This window comes from Kickxella alabastrina (genome assembly GCF_025024165.1).
Source record: "Kickxella alabastrina strain RSA 675 chromosome Unknown BX661scaffold_15, whole genome shotgun sequence".
In the NCBI taxonomy this organism is placed as follows: domain Eukaryota; kingdom Fungi; phylum Kickxellomycota; class Kickxellomycetes; order Kickxellales; family Kickxellaceae; genus Kickxella; species Kickxella alabastrina.
The window spans coordinates 385,219-400,444 of record NW_026251486.1 but is presented as its reverse complement, the minus strand read 5'-3'; the positions used below and the strand labels follow the sequence as shown (position 1 = coordinate 400,444).

The window sequence follows — 15,226 nt, the reverse complement described above, 5'->3', positions numbered from 1 at the left end:
ACACATCATCTTCAGCTGCTTCAGCGCAGGGTTGGGGATTGCTGTTCGGTTCACGGAAAAAGGGACAAAAGACGATTGGGACAAATATGCGCAGAAATTAACCTATGCCTACTGTCTGTCATCAGAGGAGCAAGAGCCCAAACGGCGCAGAATTGGGATAGCCAATTCTTTTTCCCACATATTTCCCCATATTCCGGTAGCGTTAACACCTTCACTTGTTGTCAACACATCTAACCCATTCTCAATTAGCTGTCTGAGTAATCAGCGACCAAAGCGAGCGGGTGATGCTGACTTATGCCATTAGTTATTGTCAACATTTGCGGGTTTACAAAAAGAAACGATAAAGGAGCCAGCCAAATTTAAAACCTAATTATATTGTTATCATTATTATTGTTGTTGATGGCGTAGTACATGTATTAAATAAGCGTACATTTAACCCCAAGCTGGCGTAGTGGCATAGTTTATAGTCAGCTGACTGTCTAGTCCAAAACAGCGAACCAAATTGTACACGGTCTCATCGGGAGCCGGAGAAAACGCACTGTTGACATATACAAACAGCGGCTCGACGGCCTTGTATCCCAACTCTTTACGCAAAAAAATTATGAGCGCCTGGAACCGCTGTGCCGAGGAAATTTTGTACACAGATTTTTTGAGAATGGGGGCGTTTCCAATAGCCCGGAACCGAACAACTACCTTTTTTGTCTGTGAGCCGGTCGCTCCTGCTGCTGCTGCTGCTGACGCGGTGGCTGCCGCCGATGCTGTTGCCGCCGCTGTCGCTGCTGATGCCGAGCGGTTGGTCGCTGGCCTATTTGTGGCCAAATCGCTCATGGGTATAGTGACGCCAAGTTTAGTTTACAAATAAAAATAGAAATAAAAAGAGAAAAGAAGAAATATGCCAAAATTAAAAATTAAAAATAATAAACCTGCAAAAATCCACACAATTTGGCCACCACGGCATAACAAAACCGTGTTTGGGAAATCTGCACGTGAAGCACACACAGGTTGCATGATCAACTCAGAGGCGGCTAAGATCGCCGACAGGGATATTGTTCGCCTGCTCACAGACGATCTTGAGCTCCAGCAGGCTCTGGCGCAGCGTGGGTTCAAACACCGCCATATTAGAGCCCTTGCCTGCCTCGAGGGTTTTGCTCTCGGTTCCAAACTTGATTCGCTTGGGCTCAATGATATAATTAATTCCATATCCGCGCTCAGCAACGGCACTGCCAAAGCCGGTATGCGCGAGATAATAGGCGGGGAACAAGCCCGAAGTGGACAGCTGGAACGTCGTTGATTTAGCCAGAATCGGGTCGTTGAAAAAGTCCTCGATCACCTTTTGCTCCTCCACAGTAATGGGCTTCTCGCCGGGCAGCGCATCTAGACGATGATAGGCCATGCGCAGGCCCAAAATATGCCTGTCAATTCCGTTTCCCGACGAAGCATCTACAAGCAGCTTCTGGTGTTTTTTGGCCGCGCGCACCAGCGCCTCGTACTTGTCGACAGAGCTCGATGCGGCATCGCACATGGTGCGCACGAAATCGGCAGATTCACTAGTCAGTGAGCGCACGGTTTCCGTCCGCCCATGCAGAAACATGCGCGTGCTGGCGGTCTCGTAGACGGAGGCAAGTGTGCCGTGGAGGCGATAGTATGTAAGCTGCAAGGTGAGCTGCGCGAAAGCGTCGGGGCTCATCTTGGCCGCCCGCTTGATCCAGTCGGAGCCGTAGTTCTCAAAGCGAATCTGCCGGCTGACGCTATCCTTGGCCGTCTGCGTAACTTCCTTCTCTGCCTCGAGAATCAACGCAAGCACTGTTGCATCAACGTCAGTAAAGCGGAGGCGCTTGACACGCGGCTGGTAGTCACGGGTGCGCGCGCTGGCCACGCCCTGCTCAATGTGCTCGGGGGCAACGGATTGTGCCACGTGCTCAAGCATATACGCCGGAATGAGCGCGTCGCAGGGCGAGTGCTCGCCGAGATATCCGGCCGCGCCGTTGCGGTCAAAGATAAAGGTAGTGCACGTGTCATACCACCTGTTGTGGCCCGGGCGGGTGCCATGACACTTCATGTTTTGCTGATTCGCGTTGATAGAGCCCGGCGGATTGCTGTATGTGGTATCCAGGGACACGGCAAACAGTGACTCTTGGATGGCAATTAAAGTCGCCTGGTTGGCCGGCTGCTTCTCCAGTCTCTCAAAGGCCGTAGACCATCTGTCACGATGTCCGGCTGTCAGCACAGTCACCGCTGGGTCAAGCTCGCCCAGCCGGCGGCGCTCAAGCACATCGGCGACTACTGCTTGCAGCTCAGCTTCAAGATCGCCGTCTGGCTTTCTGCGACCGGCGTCGTCGTACACCTGGACGCTGTAAATCTGGTCTTCGGCAATCACAATGATGGCGCGCGAGCTCATCGTGGCCTCATCCTGGCGCAGCTCGTCGCAGCCCATGCGAGGGATGCGGGTCATTCCGAACATTGCCCGGTACTGGCTCATGCACAGAGGCCCATTCTTGGTGCGAGCGATCGGGATGCGCCCTTCCTGTACCATTTCCTTGTAATCCAGAGCCTTCTGAATAAACTTGACGGCCCGCCGCACTTGGAACTCGCCATACGAGTTTCTGTCTAAGACCTGGCCCACTTTGTATTCCGGGCTGTAAGGCAGCAGTGGCTTGGGCGCAGCATGCAGTCCGTAAGCGTTGGGGTCATCGGCAAATGCAATCCAGTAGTTTGAGTTGATGCACAGGCTTTCGCGCCAGGTCAAGTATGCAAGCTCGAACCACCATTTTTCCAGCCAGCTGTTGGGCTGCGTCTGCTCGTAGCTAATGAGCCGTTGCTGGAGCCGGTCAGCCACCTTGGCAAAATGCGCGGCTCTTTGATTTGTTTCGGCCAGCGCTGCAATATCATCGCCGGCAACAGGCACAATGGACTCCAAGTACTTGTCGATAGTCTGCTTCAGCGGCGGAATCGGCAGGCGCGGCAACTTGCTTTGCTCAGACATCATGTGTGGTTCGTCTGTTGTTGGGTTCATGGTAAAGTGACTAATGAATATTATAAACGCTTTTTTGAAGTGATATGATAATAATGTTCAAAATAAAATAAAAGTAGAATATAATAGAGTAGGGGTGAGGTGGCTCATTCCTGCCTTCTATTTATATTGTCCCCACGCGTAATAGAAATGAGAAGGCATGGCTGTCGGCCAACCACGCATCACAAGGTCAGTTTTTGTGTAAACCCAATAATTAATTTGAAGAAACAAAATATCTTACTTTTTCACATGTCGTACATCAAAGCGAACAATGGTCTGTGCTAAAAAGCGCTTGTCTAAAATTTCTGAACGCTTTTTTTAATCAGCTGCCAATATCTTTTTTTTCTTTGCGCTCTGATGACGGATGATGTTTTAAAGTTAAAAACCGATACATAAAAGAAACAAGCGTTTTTTTCGTTTGTTTGTTTTATAATTTAACAAAAATAATTCACATGCTTGTTTTTCCTTTGAGGGCTAACACAACAGAGCATATGAATGCATCCATAACTAGGCGCTGTGATTTGCTGGGAGCCGAATCATATAAATTATAATTAACATAAATTTAATTTTTTTGATGTGTGAGCTGGTAACTATAAAATTTTTATTTTTATTGTTACATTTAGCAAAAAAAAACCCAGTGCAACCGACAAACTCGTTAACACTCTTTGTTCTTTTAACCCTATCTTATAATTAAATTATTTTATCATTCACAACCCACAAACTCGTAATGTCGGATTTGGAACATACACTTGCAGCAACAGCGACAAAGGCAGAGTCAACATCATCGGTAGAAGTACCAGTAGAATCAGAAGACCCACCACAGACAAATCCTCCCGCAGCCACACCAGCGACTAACTGCGAGCAATGCGAATCACAAACAGCCAAATACAAGTGTCCCGGCTGCATGCTACGAACATGTTCACTGGCCTGTTCAAAATCGCACAAATCCTCAACCAACTGCAGCGGCACGCGCGACAAGACCAAATTCATCAAGCGCGCGGAATACGACGCCAACACATTAATGAGCGACTATGGATTTCTTCAGGACATTGCCCGGGAACACGTTAATCTGACCCATGAAGTGCAGGATCTCAAGATACTTGCTCAAAACAAGGCAATGCCGGATTCGCGTCGTCCAGCTGGACCGCAGGCGGATAATACAACTGGTGGGCCGGTGGTTGTGCTTGGTAGGGCGCAGAAGAATGTGGTTGCGCGGGCGAAAACCCAAAGACAGGTGCAGATCAGGTACATGAGTCCTGGGATCCAGCGCAGTAAGCTGAATAGGACCATATGGGCATCTAGGTGGTCGCGGTTAGTGTGGACCTTGGAGATTGTGATTCCAGAGCTTGACTGCGAGCCGCAAAAGTGGACAGAAAACGGGTTCCACGATGTCTGCCGGCTGGGCGATCTCTGGACACGCCTACTGGACCATGCGCCCAACCCCAGTATTGCAGAGGTTGCCGACGGGAACCCGAAGAAACGGATCAAGTTGGATGGCGGGATCAAAATTAAGATTCCATCGGATAACGGCGACGAGTATGTTTTCTGGTCGTCGATTAAGCCCGAGACTCTGCTGGGAGTTAAGCGGATGTTTGCGGGTACACCAGTGGGTGATCTGGTTTGGCTGATTGCTGTTCAGGATATGCCAGCTAACAAGCCTACGTTCTGCAGGATCGATTCTAAGCAGCCCTTGTTTACCCAGCTGCGGTACCAGACTGTGTTGGAGTTCCCGACGTTTTATGTGTATTCTCAGGTGCCGACCACTTGGAATGGCCATCCGATCACTATTCAGGAGGGGTATACAAAGGAGGATGCCGAAGATATCCCAGCTGAGGTTAATTCCGCGGAAGTGAATGGCGGGGGCGTCGCTGTAGAGGACGCCGCTGTAGATGATGTCGTTGTAGAGGACGTCATTGTAGAGGACATCGTTGTAGAGGAAACAGTAGTGGATACTGAGGCTCCGGCTGAAACTGCTAATGTGGAGGCAGCAGCAGATAGCAAAATACCTGTTGAAACAGCCGATTCAGCGACATTTGATGACAGGAATACAGATGCGGATATTGATGTTCAAGCCGAGACCGTCAAAACCGCTGACTCCGCTGCAGCAGACGAAATCATTACTAATATTAATACCAAGATGACAGTTGATGTTGAGAAATAAAAACATTGTGGTGCGCAAATGCCATCCCTTTCCTTTTTTTAAATAAAATAAATAATGTATTGAAAAATCATTAAAATTGTTTAGATACCTCACGTGTGAAATAGCCCAAATGTCTGCGACTCAACCAAACCAAACCAACATTTTTTTTAGTTATGGTGGTTTTACATAAGCAACTAAAATACAAAAATAATTTCAATTTCAATTCTTATTATTTCCATTTACGAAGAACAACCCTTATTTGATCTCAATATACACAACAACAACAACAACAACAACAAAAATGTTTACTGATTCGGTACCCCAAGAATCCCAAGATTTCCAAGGATCACAAGAATGCCTAGAATCCCAAGATACACATACCCAGCGGCTCACGCACATGCGTCAAGCGCTCAACATGGCCCAGGAGGCGCTCCAAAACAACGAAGTCCCAGTCGGCTGCGTTTTCATCCACCACCCGACCAACAAGCAAGTTGGCCAAGGCCGCAACGAAACCAACCTATCCAAAAACGGTACCCGACATGCCGAAATAGTCGCCATTGACCTCATGATCCACCACCTCAAATACACCCGAGAACAATTCGCCGAAACCGATTTGTATGTTACTGTGGAGCCATGTATTATGTGTGCGGCGGCTTTGAGATTGGTTGGGATTGGGAGGGTGTTTTTTGGTTGTGGGAATGAGAGGTTTGGAGGGTGTGGGTCGGTTTTAGGCGTGCATCAGGGGGTAGTTGATGGGAGGGAGTATGTGGCGGAGGGTGGGTTTTTGAAGGACGAGGCGGTATTGTTGTTGAGACAGTTTTATATTAAGGAGAATACAGAGGCGCCGCAGCCGAGGAAAAAGGCTAATAGGGTTTTGAAGACTGGGGATTTAAACGTCGAGGACAAGTAAAACAAACAAACGTACATACATACAAATATAGAGTAATAATATGGTGTTAATTTTTGTTGCGTAATTTTGGATTTTGGATTTAGGGTTGTTGGGTTATTGGAGTTATTGGAGTTATGATAAATAGAAATAGAAATAAAAATTATTTTTTAGAGTAAAAAGAATGTAATGAGTGAGTGAGTGAGTGTGAACAACAAAGAAAACAAAAAGAAATTCGTGAATAGAAAGCAAAAATAAATAGGAATCGAGAAAAAGAAAAGAAAAACAAATTATTACTCAGCCTTATTGGGCAATTCCGCGTCCTTGGTGTCAACAGCAGTCTCCTCCAGCTCTTCATCCTCGCCCTCGCCTTCGCTCTCATCATCCGACCTCGTATCTTTAGGCCCCCCTCCCTTGAGCAGCACCTTCTGCAGCACGTTCAAGATCAAAGCGAACCAATAGATCAAGATAATCTGCAAAAGGCCCAGAAAAGCCCAAAACACACAGCCAATAGTGATAGAGGCGTAGGAGTTTGGATAATGCGGGAATCGCTTCTCCTGGGGGATCAAATATGTACCTTGGGTCCAAATAGAAAACATCATTTTCAGGCACAAATAGTGCTTAGTGACGATCCATGAGATACTGAAGAGGCCAAAGAGAATGTTGGGTATGAGCTCGTGATTCAAGTAGCGGAACATCTTGGCCGAGGTCAGGAAGATATCGGGGAAATCCATAATCAGCATGAAGACATGGCCGAATCTCGTGAAATGGCAGGCATATGACATTAGTACAAGTGTGATTGTCGCCATATGGTGGGTCATCATCTCCACATGGTCCTTGCGCCGCTCCTCCACATGAATGGTGTAGACGTTTGACAGCCAAAAAGCCGCCTGCACCAGGTAGTACCACTTAAGCCCATAGGGCATAAGCATATGCTCATCCGGGTAATTCGCATACAGGTTCTCCGTATTCATATAGTACGGGGACGCCTCCCAGACACTGTAGCCGATCGCCCACGACGTTGTAATGTAAAGCATGTTCCAGGCCATTTCGCAAAAACGCCTTTGCTTCCGCGCACTCCCGATGCCCAGTGCCCGGGGGATTATCGGCAGCAGATGATGCAAGAGCATAGAGCGAGTAGCAACCAGCTGGACAATCCAATAAAACACAAACTTGAAATCATGCACGCCCCGCACAAACCTCTCTACCGCACCAGCGGTTCCAGCGGCTCCATTGGCGCCAATAACTGAGTTGGTCCGATGTTGCATGCAGATCCACTGCTCCGGCCACTGGTAGCCGAGCCAATAGCAGCCGTGGAGTACGGTGAGGAAGAGCAGAGAGAGAGAGAGTTCGTTTTTCGCCAGAAAGATTATCACTGGGTTGCGCGTGTTCAGGATGAGGTTTTTGTCCCCGGACAGCCGCAGGATGGGCTTGCCGTCGACGCCGATGTCCTCGGGCTGTTCTGCGGAGGTGCGCTTGGTGTGTCGGCGTGAGCGCAGCCGCCGTTTGGGTTCGCCGGAGGACGTGGATAGGGCCGGGCTGGCCTCTATGCGGTTGGTCTGGGGCCTGTGGTCGGCTGCAGCGACCGCCGGTGGCTGGCGTCTTTCCAGAGGCGGCATGCTGGTGAGAATGAAAGAAGAAAAGTCGCTTTTTATAGTCAATTAGAAGTAATAAATAAGTACAAATAGATAGATAGATGGATATATATATATAAAGAAAAGGGGGAGGGGAATGTTGTTATTATTAGTATTAGGTTTTAATTTTTTTTAGCGAAAATAGGAAAAGAAAGAAAAAAATAGAAGCAAAAGCAAAGAGAAAAACAAAACAAGGAGGCAAGAAAACCCAATATTTCAAATATTCTTTCTTTTGGGGAAAAAGAGAGGAAAAAGGCTGTGGATTGTAAGTGTTTCAAGTGCGGAAATGGGCAAAAGATAATAAATAATCAGCTCTGGAACTCCTCCGAAAAAAGTACAAAAAAATCGAAACGGATTGGCAGAAAATGTTTTTTTCTTCTTATTTTTTCCACTCCGAGCTGAAATATGTAACACGGTAAAAAAAAGAAAGAAAAAAGAAAGGGAAAAATTGGGGGGGTGGATAAAGGTGAAAAGGGGAATAAAATAAAATAAAAGTTAAGGAAGGAGTAGTACGAGCTGAATAACAAAAAAATATTTTGGATTTTTTATATACAATTAGGAACAAGAGTGATCCTTTTATTATTCCTTTCTTTTCTGCTGTTATACTTTTTTTCTGCTCTCGCGTGAGACTCTTGGGTTTGCATAGAACAATTGTATGCATGCAGGAACACATTCCCCCTCTAAAGGAATAATTTTAAGAAATTAACCCTTATCCTTCAACTGCCGTTCTAGTCTCGTCCCAGCATTCATGCGAACAAGCCAACACGAAGCTACAAAAACAATGGCTTTGGGGGGGGGGGGGTGGGGAAATGAGGGTCTTTTTCAGAATTAATTCCTCTGAGCATCATGTGTTGCATGCTCTTCACAAAGTCAATTCAAGGTGTAAGAAAAGCAGAAAAGCAAATGGCTTGCAGCAGTAAGGATTTCTACGAGCTGGACAGCATAATGGCGTACGCGACCTGCTCCTCCTCCGTCATGTCGTCGAGGAAAGGGCTCCCAGGGCCACGCCACGCAGTAGCCCCGCCGCCTTTGTCATTAGCATTATCGGCATTGGCATTGGCATTGGCACCGGCATTGGCACTGGCATTGGCACCGGCATTGGCACTGGCATCAGCATCAGCATCAGCATCAGCATCAGCATCAGCATCGCCATCGCCATCGCCATCGCCATCGCCATCGGCATTGCTGCTCAGCCAAAGTGCATACTCAATCTGCTCCTGCGGGTCCAGCCCCAATCCGCCAAAGCGGTCGTCCAGGTAGCTCTGCTCCTCCGCCCACCGCATGCGCCGACCGCGCTCCTCCTCGGACTCGACCCGCAATGCGCTAAGCTCATCGGCCAGCTCGCGCGCACCCTGCACGCGCGCCGACACTGCGCCCGCACAACCGCGGCGCTGCCTATTGCGCGACCGGCCACCAGCCACCGCGGGAGGTGGCTCGGTAACGTGGCATGCGTGGATATGGGTGCCGCTGGCCACCAGCAGGCGGTCATTGGTGAGTGCCAAGTGTGGGACCAGGGTCGGGAACCCGCGCACGGGCAGGTCCGGGTCAATCTGCGCCCAGGTAAAGTACCCCAGCACCTGGTCCACGGCCGCTGCACCCATGTTTTCCGTGCGGTCCAGGCGGTCGCCCGTTTGCTCGGCCACCTGGCGCGCCCACTGCTCCGCCGTGCGTGCCCCCAGCGCCTGGGCTAGCCGCACGGCCACCTGCACGTGGTGCTCTTGCTGGAGCAGCGGCGACCGCACGGCGTGGTGCCACTGCGCCAGGGCGCTGCTGCGGCCGCCCGACCGGCACCGCAGGGACGAGAGCCGCTGGCCGGTGAGCGGCTCCAGAACCGCCACCTGGCCGTCGCGCGCTGCCGAAACCACCACGGCGGCGCTGCTCTGGACCGACGAGACTGCCAGCCGATGCAGGTGCGGCCACGCGTGGATGGCCGGCGACCCAGAGCCCGCGCCAAAGTCAAACATCATCAGGCTGCCGGCGGCATCGCCAATGAGGAGCAGCTGTGTGGCCGACGATGCGCTGGCGGCGGCGGCAGCAGCGGCGGGGGGCGGTGGGATGCGCAGCGTTGGCGTGGTCGGCGGTACGCCGGGCTCCGACGCGCTGCCTCCTGGCGAGGCCGGCGGCGAGGGCGTGCCCCACCGCGGCGGCCGCGAGATTCCCGGCACGCGGCCGGCCGGCACGGCAAAGTCTACGGACGCAGCCGTCAGTGGCGCCGCAGCCGGCGGCAGCGGCACGGCAAAGCGCGCGAGCACCGCGCCGCTGCGCGCATCCACGCGCCAAACGCCGCCGCGCTCGGTCGCCAAGCAGAACACGGGCGCCAGCGGATCACCAGCGAGCATGACCACAGGCCCGGCGGCCGCGCCCAGGGCCACGCGCACGGGCCCAGGCGCCTCGGGCCCAGCCTCCAGGTCCCACAGCAGCAGCGCCGCCGCCGAGGCCGCCGCCACAAAGCGCACGCCCGCGGCCCACGCCACAGCCACCAGTGGCCGCCGATCGCCGGCGCTCAGCTCCCGGTGGTGCGCGCCCGTGTGGTCCCACCACAGGCGCACGCACCCGAGCGCGTCTGCGCCGGCCACCAGCAGCGCATCCGGAACATCATACCTGCTGCGCCAGTCCGCGCCCTGCGCCAGCGCGTCCGCGCACCCGGCGACCGCCAGCACTGGCGCGGTGCCGGTGCGCATCTGCCGCACGATCGCGCGCGCGCGGCCCTGCGGCGTCAAATGCACGGCGGCGCCGCTGCCATCAGCCATCCCCCACACAACACCATCGACGCGCGTCGCCACGCTGCTCCCGCGGCCGCCGCACACCACCGGCGCCAGCATCCGGCCCGATCGCGCATCCACCAGCATCGCCGCCGCCGCGCCTACGCTTACGGCCAGCGCCCACGTGCTGCCGCCCACAATGCGGTCGACCATCCCGGTGCGCGCGCAGTATTCCAGCCGCTGGTGGTGCCGCGTGCCGAGCCAGCGCCGCCGCAGCCGCAGACGCTGCGTGAACTCTTGGCGCCAGCTGGTGGCGGAGATGCGCGAGAATGGGAGCTGCGTGAATTCCTGGGCTAGGGCGCGTCGCCAGCTGCCGTCGTCTGTCACCACCCGCCGCCATCGCCGACTGACTGCCCCGGCGCGTTCCAGAGCGGCGGCTGTGAGGTTTGATAGGATTAGCGCAAGGAGCTCGTCTGGGACTGCGTCGAACGGCGACTGGCTGTGGCTCATTTTAGTTTAATTGAATTGGAAAGGCCTTATGCGGAATTCTAGCGGAATTCTAAGGGTTTTTATCGCGGAATTCGTAAAATAAATCAATAAATGAATAAAAGATTGAATTCCGCTGTGGAGACCAGTGCAGATTTGTAGCCAAAAGCTCCAAGTTGCTGCGGCAACGAAGATATTTTCAATTATCAATTTTTACATTACTGCTCTCGTCTCGCAACGCAAGAGTGTTTTGCATAGTTTTTTTTTTTGATCCAACCACAAATTTCCGCTTTGACGAGCGTGTTTAATTTTTTTTTAAATTTTTAGGCTTTTTTTATTGGCCTGATTAAGAATTCAGAATTCCGACTCCTCCCATTCGCCCAAAAAAAATGGAGGCGATTGGTTGTATTGTCCATTTTTGGGGGAAGGAGGTGGAAAAAAAGGGTCCAGTGCTTACTAATTTCCGTTACTGGGGGGTTCAAGAACAATATATAATTAAGTCTGTTTTTCGCTCATAAAGCATGTCTACACTGGTGTTCCTTATATCCTCTTACTCTCTCAGAGGTGGAGGGGAGGGGAGAGGTGGAGGTGGGGGTCTAGTACTGTTTGATCCGCAGGGCAATACCATTGGTATTTTTTTAAAAAGTCAATTTTTTCAAAGTGTTTGATTAGTTGATGTTCATATTGTCAATGAAAAGACTAAAACAAAAGGCCCACCTACACACAAGAAAAGTGAAATAAGGGGGCCCATCCCGATTCTGTATATTTTTATTAAACTATATAATGTGGCCCATGTGTCTTTTTTTTCTCTCACTGTCTATGCATGTCACTCACTTTTTTTCCAAGCAGAAAATATTTTTTTTATCATTATTACGGCAGCCACCAAAAAAATTTATATCTGCTACTTTGTTTTCTCCAATAATTTTTTTTTTTATATTTTTTTTTTTCCATCCGTTCACATATTTCTTTCCATCTTTTTTCTTTACCTATCTTATCCCAGACTATACTTACAAAGATAATTCCTTATTACTATTAATGGCACCCATTATACCAATTTCCTCCCCTATCGGCGCCGGCTACTGGGGCGACATCACAGCGTCCGTCGACTGGTGCGAAGAGAACTACACATGGACCCCCTACATCGCCGAATTCTTCAACAGCTGGTCATCTGTCTCCATGATACTCCTCGGCGAAGCCTGCGCCCGTATGAACCCAACCAACCACCGCGGCTTCACTCTTCTAGGCCGCTCCATCACCATTGTCGGTCTTGGAAGCTGGCTCTTCCACGCTACACTAAAGTACTCCATGCAAATGACCGACGAACTACCCATGCTCTGGGCCATCTCCATAGCCTGCTACCTAACAATAACCACTCAGTACAAGAATGTGGATGAGCAGAAACTTAAATGGGCTTTGGTTCTGTGGACTGCCTTGGTGTCCTTGTTTACTGCTGGGTTTAGTGGCAAGTTGCAGTTCTTTTTGTTCCAAGCGAGTTTCAATGGGCTTTCTCTTGTTATGGTGTATTTGTGCTGGCGCGCTAAGCGCGAATTGGAGGAGGCTGGGATGAGTCATGTTGCTGGGCTGTTCGCTAGGGGTGCAAAGTGCTATGGTGTGGCTGCGGCGTTTTGGCTCGTGGACACTAATTTATGCTCATATGTTAATGGTCAGGAGGGCTCCGTTCTGCCATTTAATGTGCAGTTACATGCATGGTGGCATGTGCTGGCGTCGTTGGGCCTCGTTTACTTGGTCATTTTGATGATGGGACATTACTGCTTCGTCAGGAATATTCCCTTCAAGTTGAGAAATATCTGTGTTATTTTTCCATATATCCATGCAAACTAGTTTTTTTTTGTGAAACAAATAATAATATACCTTTTTTCATTTTACATTTTTTTGCTTACAGGTTGCTGTTTTAAATTTATTCATTACAGATCAATATATGGTGGGTGATCGTGCGGATTATCATTTCTCAATGACATGGCGGCCAGCACAGACGTTTTGAGATACTGGCAAGCCCTAGAATCGGTAATAACAGGAGGTGAGACGCTCCACAAATTAAACTTCTGATTCATAGCCACACTTCTCAAAGCAAAATCCACCCCTTCCTTCGAGTTATCTATCTTTTGCAGCCTCTCGGCCATGCGTAGACTCAAAGCATATCCATTTTCAATTCCGCCTCTGGGATCAACCGACCGGTAAACTGCTGTAGATCTAGCGAGGAAATCTCTTTTTGTATTCTGCAGTTGCTCTAAATGAGACTCATCCGGGTCGTTTTCTGTCAGTTGAAGGATTTGGAGCAGGGTGGATAGCCCATGCTCGGATGGCTCTGAATGCGAACGACAGAGAAAAAGCAAGTCAAATTTAAGCCTATACTGCACCCGGCAGAGAATCTGCTTGATATCCAGCTCCATATCAATATTGGGCCCGAGGATCAGCGCTGTTTGGATATTGTTCTCCACCATGTCTTTGTAGATTAGCCTATGGGTGGGAAAATCGGTTGAGAGTGTGGGGGGTATTGTAAATTCTGTTTGGAGTTTTTTTTTCCGGGGTTGGATTTGTATTTGGGCTTGTGGTTGCGCCGGGGTCGTTGTGTTGATGTGGGTTAGATTGAGATCGAGTAGGTTGGATATAGCGTTTATTTTTGTGGTTTTGGAGGCGGATGTGATTGAGTATATGCGGTGGAACCCCATTGTTCTGTTTAGTGCGTCAATGTTATGTGTTGCAGCTTGCCTGGCGTTTGTGTCTGCTATAGTGGTGATGGTGGGTTGGACGAGGAAAAGGAAAAACAATGAAAGTACTGCGGATGTTATGAAAACTATTAGCGCTAAGCGCATTCTCATCTCAATATATCTATACATAAAATATAATTTTATTGTATATATAATAAATAAGTATATTTGTTTAATACTATAAGAATAAAAACGTAAAGGAAAAAAGAAAGTCAAGCTAGTAGTTTAATTTCTTATTTGATGTCATCTTATTGCTAATGTAAAAAGAAGTAAAATAAAGAGGGTAATGCATTTGTGTGGAGACACAAAAATCTACATATTGTAAATTAACATGTCTATTCCTCCCCCCCCCTCCCCATAGAAATACTAAGTATGTATAAATCAATCATCCCATTGGTATCATTATCCCTACTTGTATTATTGCCATTTTTTAAATGAGGAGCAAATGCTTGACCATCCGCATAATACAATTTGAAATTGTTGCCATTGTTGCCATTATTTACTGATTTTGTAACTTGCCCTGATGAATTACAAGGTTACCTTCAATAAATTTACTGATGTGGTTGGATGGTTTTTTTGTTTGGATTTTTTTCTTGGGGTCACCTTCGTTGTATTCGCCAGATTTGTCTGATTTACTGATGTTCTGTTGACCGGACTTTTGGTGGGTTTGTACTCGGGTTTTCCGTCGTTACGGTTACCAATTTGCCTTGAGGTACGGATATTATCCGAATTTCGTGACGACATTTAAATAAAAATGATGACTTGCATATATTTGATGCATCTGTGCGTGCCTGCGGGTCTCAGCCCGGGTAGCAGTCCCCCCATGGGGTTCTCAACACAGCAAAGAAAATAAATAAGACTTGCTTTTTTTTATTCTATTATCCAATTCATTTGTATAATGGAATGACAGCAAGCAGCAATATCACTTGACACTGCATTTTTCTTTTCCTGTTTTCGCAAAATAAACAATTTAATACAGTTTATTCTTCGACAATCAAATAATCTCCGCTGGTTTTTGCCGCCAGCTCCAGCACACGTCTTCCCAAATGCGCCTCCGAATCCACACCAACGACCAACCCAGCATTAGGCTCCTCAATGGTAAACTCCAAAACCTCCGCAATCCTCATCAACGGCACCACACCATCAAGCTTATCCGTCTCCTCAACAGCCTGTATATGACCCAAAAAGTCCTTGAGTTGATTAACGTGCTCGGAAATTTGTTTGTATCTCTCTGACTCAACCGCAGGGTCCGGGAGTTGAAGTCCGGAGAGCTCATATAGCCGGCGTATTCTGGCTTGGTCTAGCTCGCCGTCGAGCTTTTCCGGGTGCTTAATGCCCTCGGCGCCGTTTAACAACGTGTTTACTGACCAACTTGGCTTGGTTAGTGGGAAGACGTCTGACTGTCGTTTCGCCGATTGAGATAGGTTTCGCGTCCAGCTGCGTGTGATCGATGGTTTTATGGTGCGCGAAGTCGCTCGGATGGCCAAAAATAACATTTTATTTTTGTGCAAAGTAATATTGTATAACGAGGTAAAAAAAAATTAATCTATGTTTTGGATCCCAGGCCTTGTGCGGGAAATGATTCGCCGATTTGGTGAAACTTGTACAGACATGCTTGGATATGGCACAAGTCACTTGA

General features: G+C 49.2%; 8 protein-coding genes across 8 annotated transcripts; 4 read left to right on the top strand and 4 right to left on the bottom strand.

Annotated features, from left to right (window-relative positions):
• Positions 1-432: 432 nt before the first annotated feature.
• BX661DRAFT_135135 (ubiquitin-like protein Atg12) lies at positions 433-696 on the bottom strand (the record flags this gene model as incomplete). Its single annotated transcript, XM_051532648.1, has 1 exon — positions 433-696. A coding segment is annotated over one exon (264 nt), but the record flags the coding sequence as incomplete, so codon positions are not given.
• A 197-nt stretch (positions 697-893) lies between these two features.
• BX661DRAFT_184360 (acyltransferase ChoActase/COT/CPT) lies at positions 894-3,088 on the bottom strand. The gene has a single exon (XM_051536479.1). It carries the CDS (start codon positions 3,011-3,013, stop codon positions 1,016-1,018), a length of 1,998 nt encoding a protein of 665 aa, XP_051390823.1. The 5' UTR covers positions 3,014-3,088; the 3' UTR covers positions 894-1,015.
• A 292-nt stretch (positions 3,089-3,380) lies between these two features.
• BX661DRAFT_184358 (uncharacterized protein) lies at positions 3,381-5,220 on the top strand. Its single transcript, XM_051536478.1, has one exon. The coding sequence runs from the start codon at positions 3,738-3,740 to the stop codon at positions 5,169-5,171; it is 1,434 nt and encodes a 477-aa protein (XP_051390822.1). The 5' UTR covers positions 3,381-3,737; the 3' UTR covers positions 5,172-5,220.
• Positions 5,221-5,330: 110 nt separating this feature from the next.
• Positions 5,331-6,195, top strand: BX661DRAFT_36031 (cytidine deaminase-like protein). The gene has a single exon (XM_051539107.1). The coding sequence runs from the start codon at positions 5,452-5,454 to the stop codon at positions 6,058-6,060; it is 609 nt and encodes a 202-aa protein (XP_051390821.1). The 5' UTR covers positions 5,331-5,451; the 3' UTR covers positions 6,061-6,195.
• A 212-nt stretch (positions 6,196-6,407) lies between these two features.
• Positions 6,408-7,229, bottom strand: BX661DRAFT_133935 (TLC domain-containing protein; the record flags this gene model as incomplete). The annotated part of the gene is made up of 1 exon (XM_051532629.1): positions 6,408-7,229. A coding segment is annotated over one exon (822 nt), but the record flags the coding sequence as incomplete, so codon positions are not given.
• Positions 7,230-8,796: 1,567 nt separating this feature from the next.
• BX661DRAFT_184356 (uncharacterized protein) lies at positions 8,797-11,085 on the top strand (the record flags this gene model as incomplete). Its single annotated transcript, XM_051536477.1, has 1 exon — positions 8,797-11,085. A coding segment is annotated over exon 1 (1,936 nt), but the record flags the coding sequence as incomplete, so codon positions are not given.
• Positions 11,086-11,721: 636 nt separating this feature from the next.
• BX661DRAFT_184354 (ceramidase) lies at positions 11,722-12,793 on the top strand. The gene has a single exon (XM_051536476.1). The coding sequence runs from the start codon at positions 11,894-11,896 to the stop codon at positions 12,698-12,700; it is 807 nt and encodes a 268-aa protein (XP_051390818.1). The 5' UTR covers positions 11,722-11,893; the 3' UTR covers positions 12,701-12,793.
• A 1,532-nt stretch (positions 12,794-14,325) lies between these two features.
• BX661DRAFT_225291 (uncharacterized protein) lies at positions 14,326-15,129 on the bottom strand. Its single transcript, XM_051538936.1, has one exon. It carries the CDS (start codon positions 15,081-15,083, stop codon positions 14,568-14,570), a length of 516 nt encoding a protein of 171 aa, XP_051390817.1. The 5' UTR covers positions 15,084-15,129; the 3' UTR covers positions 14,326-14,567.
• Between the last annotated feature and the right edge of the window lie 97 nt (positions 15,130-15,226).

Bases quoted from the DNA above. Each gene is read 5' to 3' on its own strand.
- BX661DRAFT_184360 (XM_051536479.1), bottom strand. From the start codon at position 3,013: ATGAACCCAACAACAGACGAACCACACATGATGTCTGAGCAAAGCAAG.
- BX661DRAFT_184358 (XM_051536478.1), top strand. From the start codon at position 3,738: ATGTCGGATTTGGAACATACACTTGCAGCAACAGCGACAAAGGCAGAG.
- BX661DRAFT_36031 (XM_051539107.1), top strand. From the start codon at position 5,452: ATGTTTACTGATTCGGTACCCCAAGAATCCCAAGATTTCCAAGGATCA.
- BX661DRAFT_184354 (XM_051536476.1), top strand. From the start codon at position 11,894: ATGGCACCCATTATACCAATTTCCTCCCCTATCGGCGCCGGCTACTGG.
- BX661DRAFT_225291 (XM_051538936.1), bottom strand. From the start codon at position 15,083: ATGTTATTTTTGGCCATCCGAGCGACTTCGCGCACCATAAAACCATCG.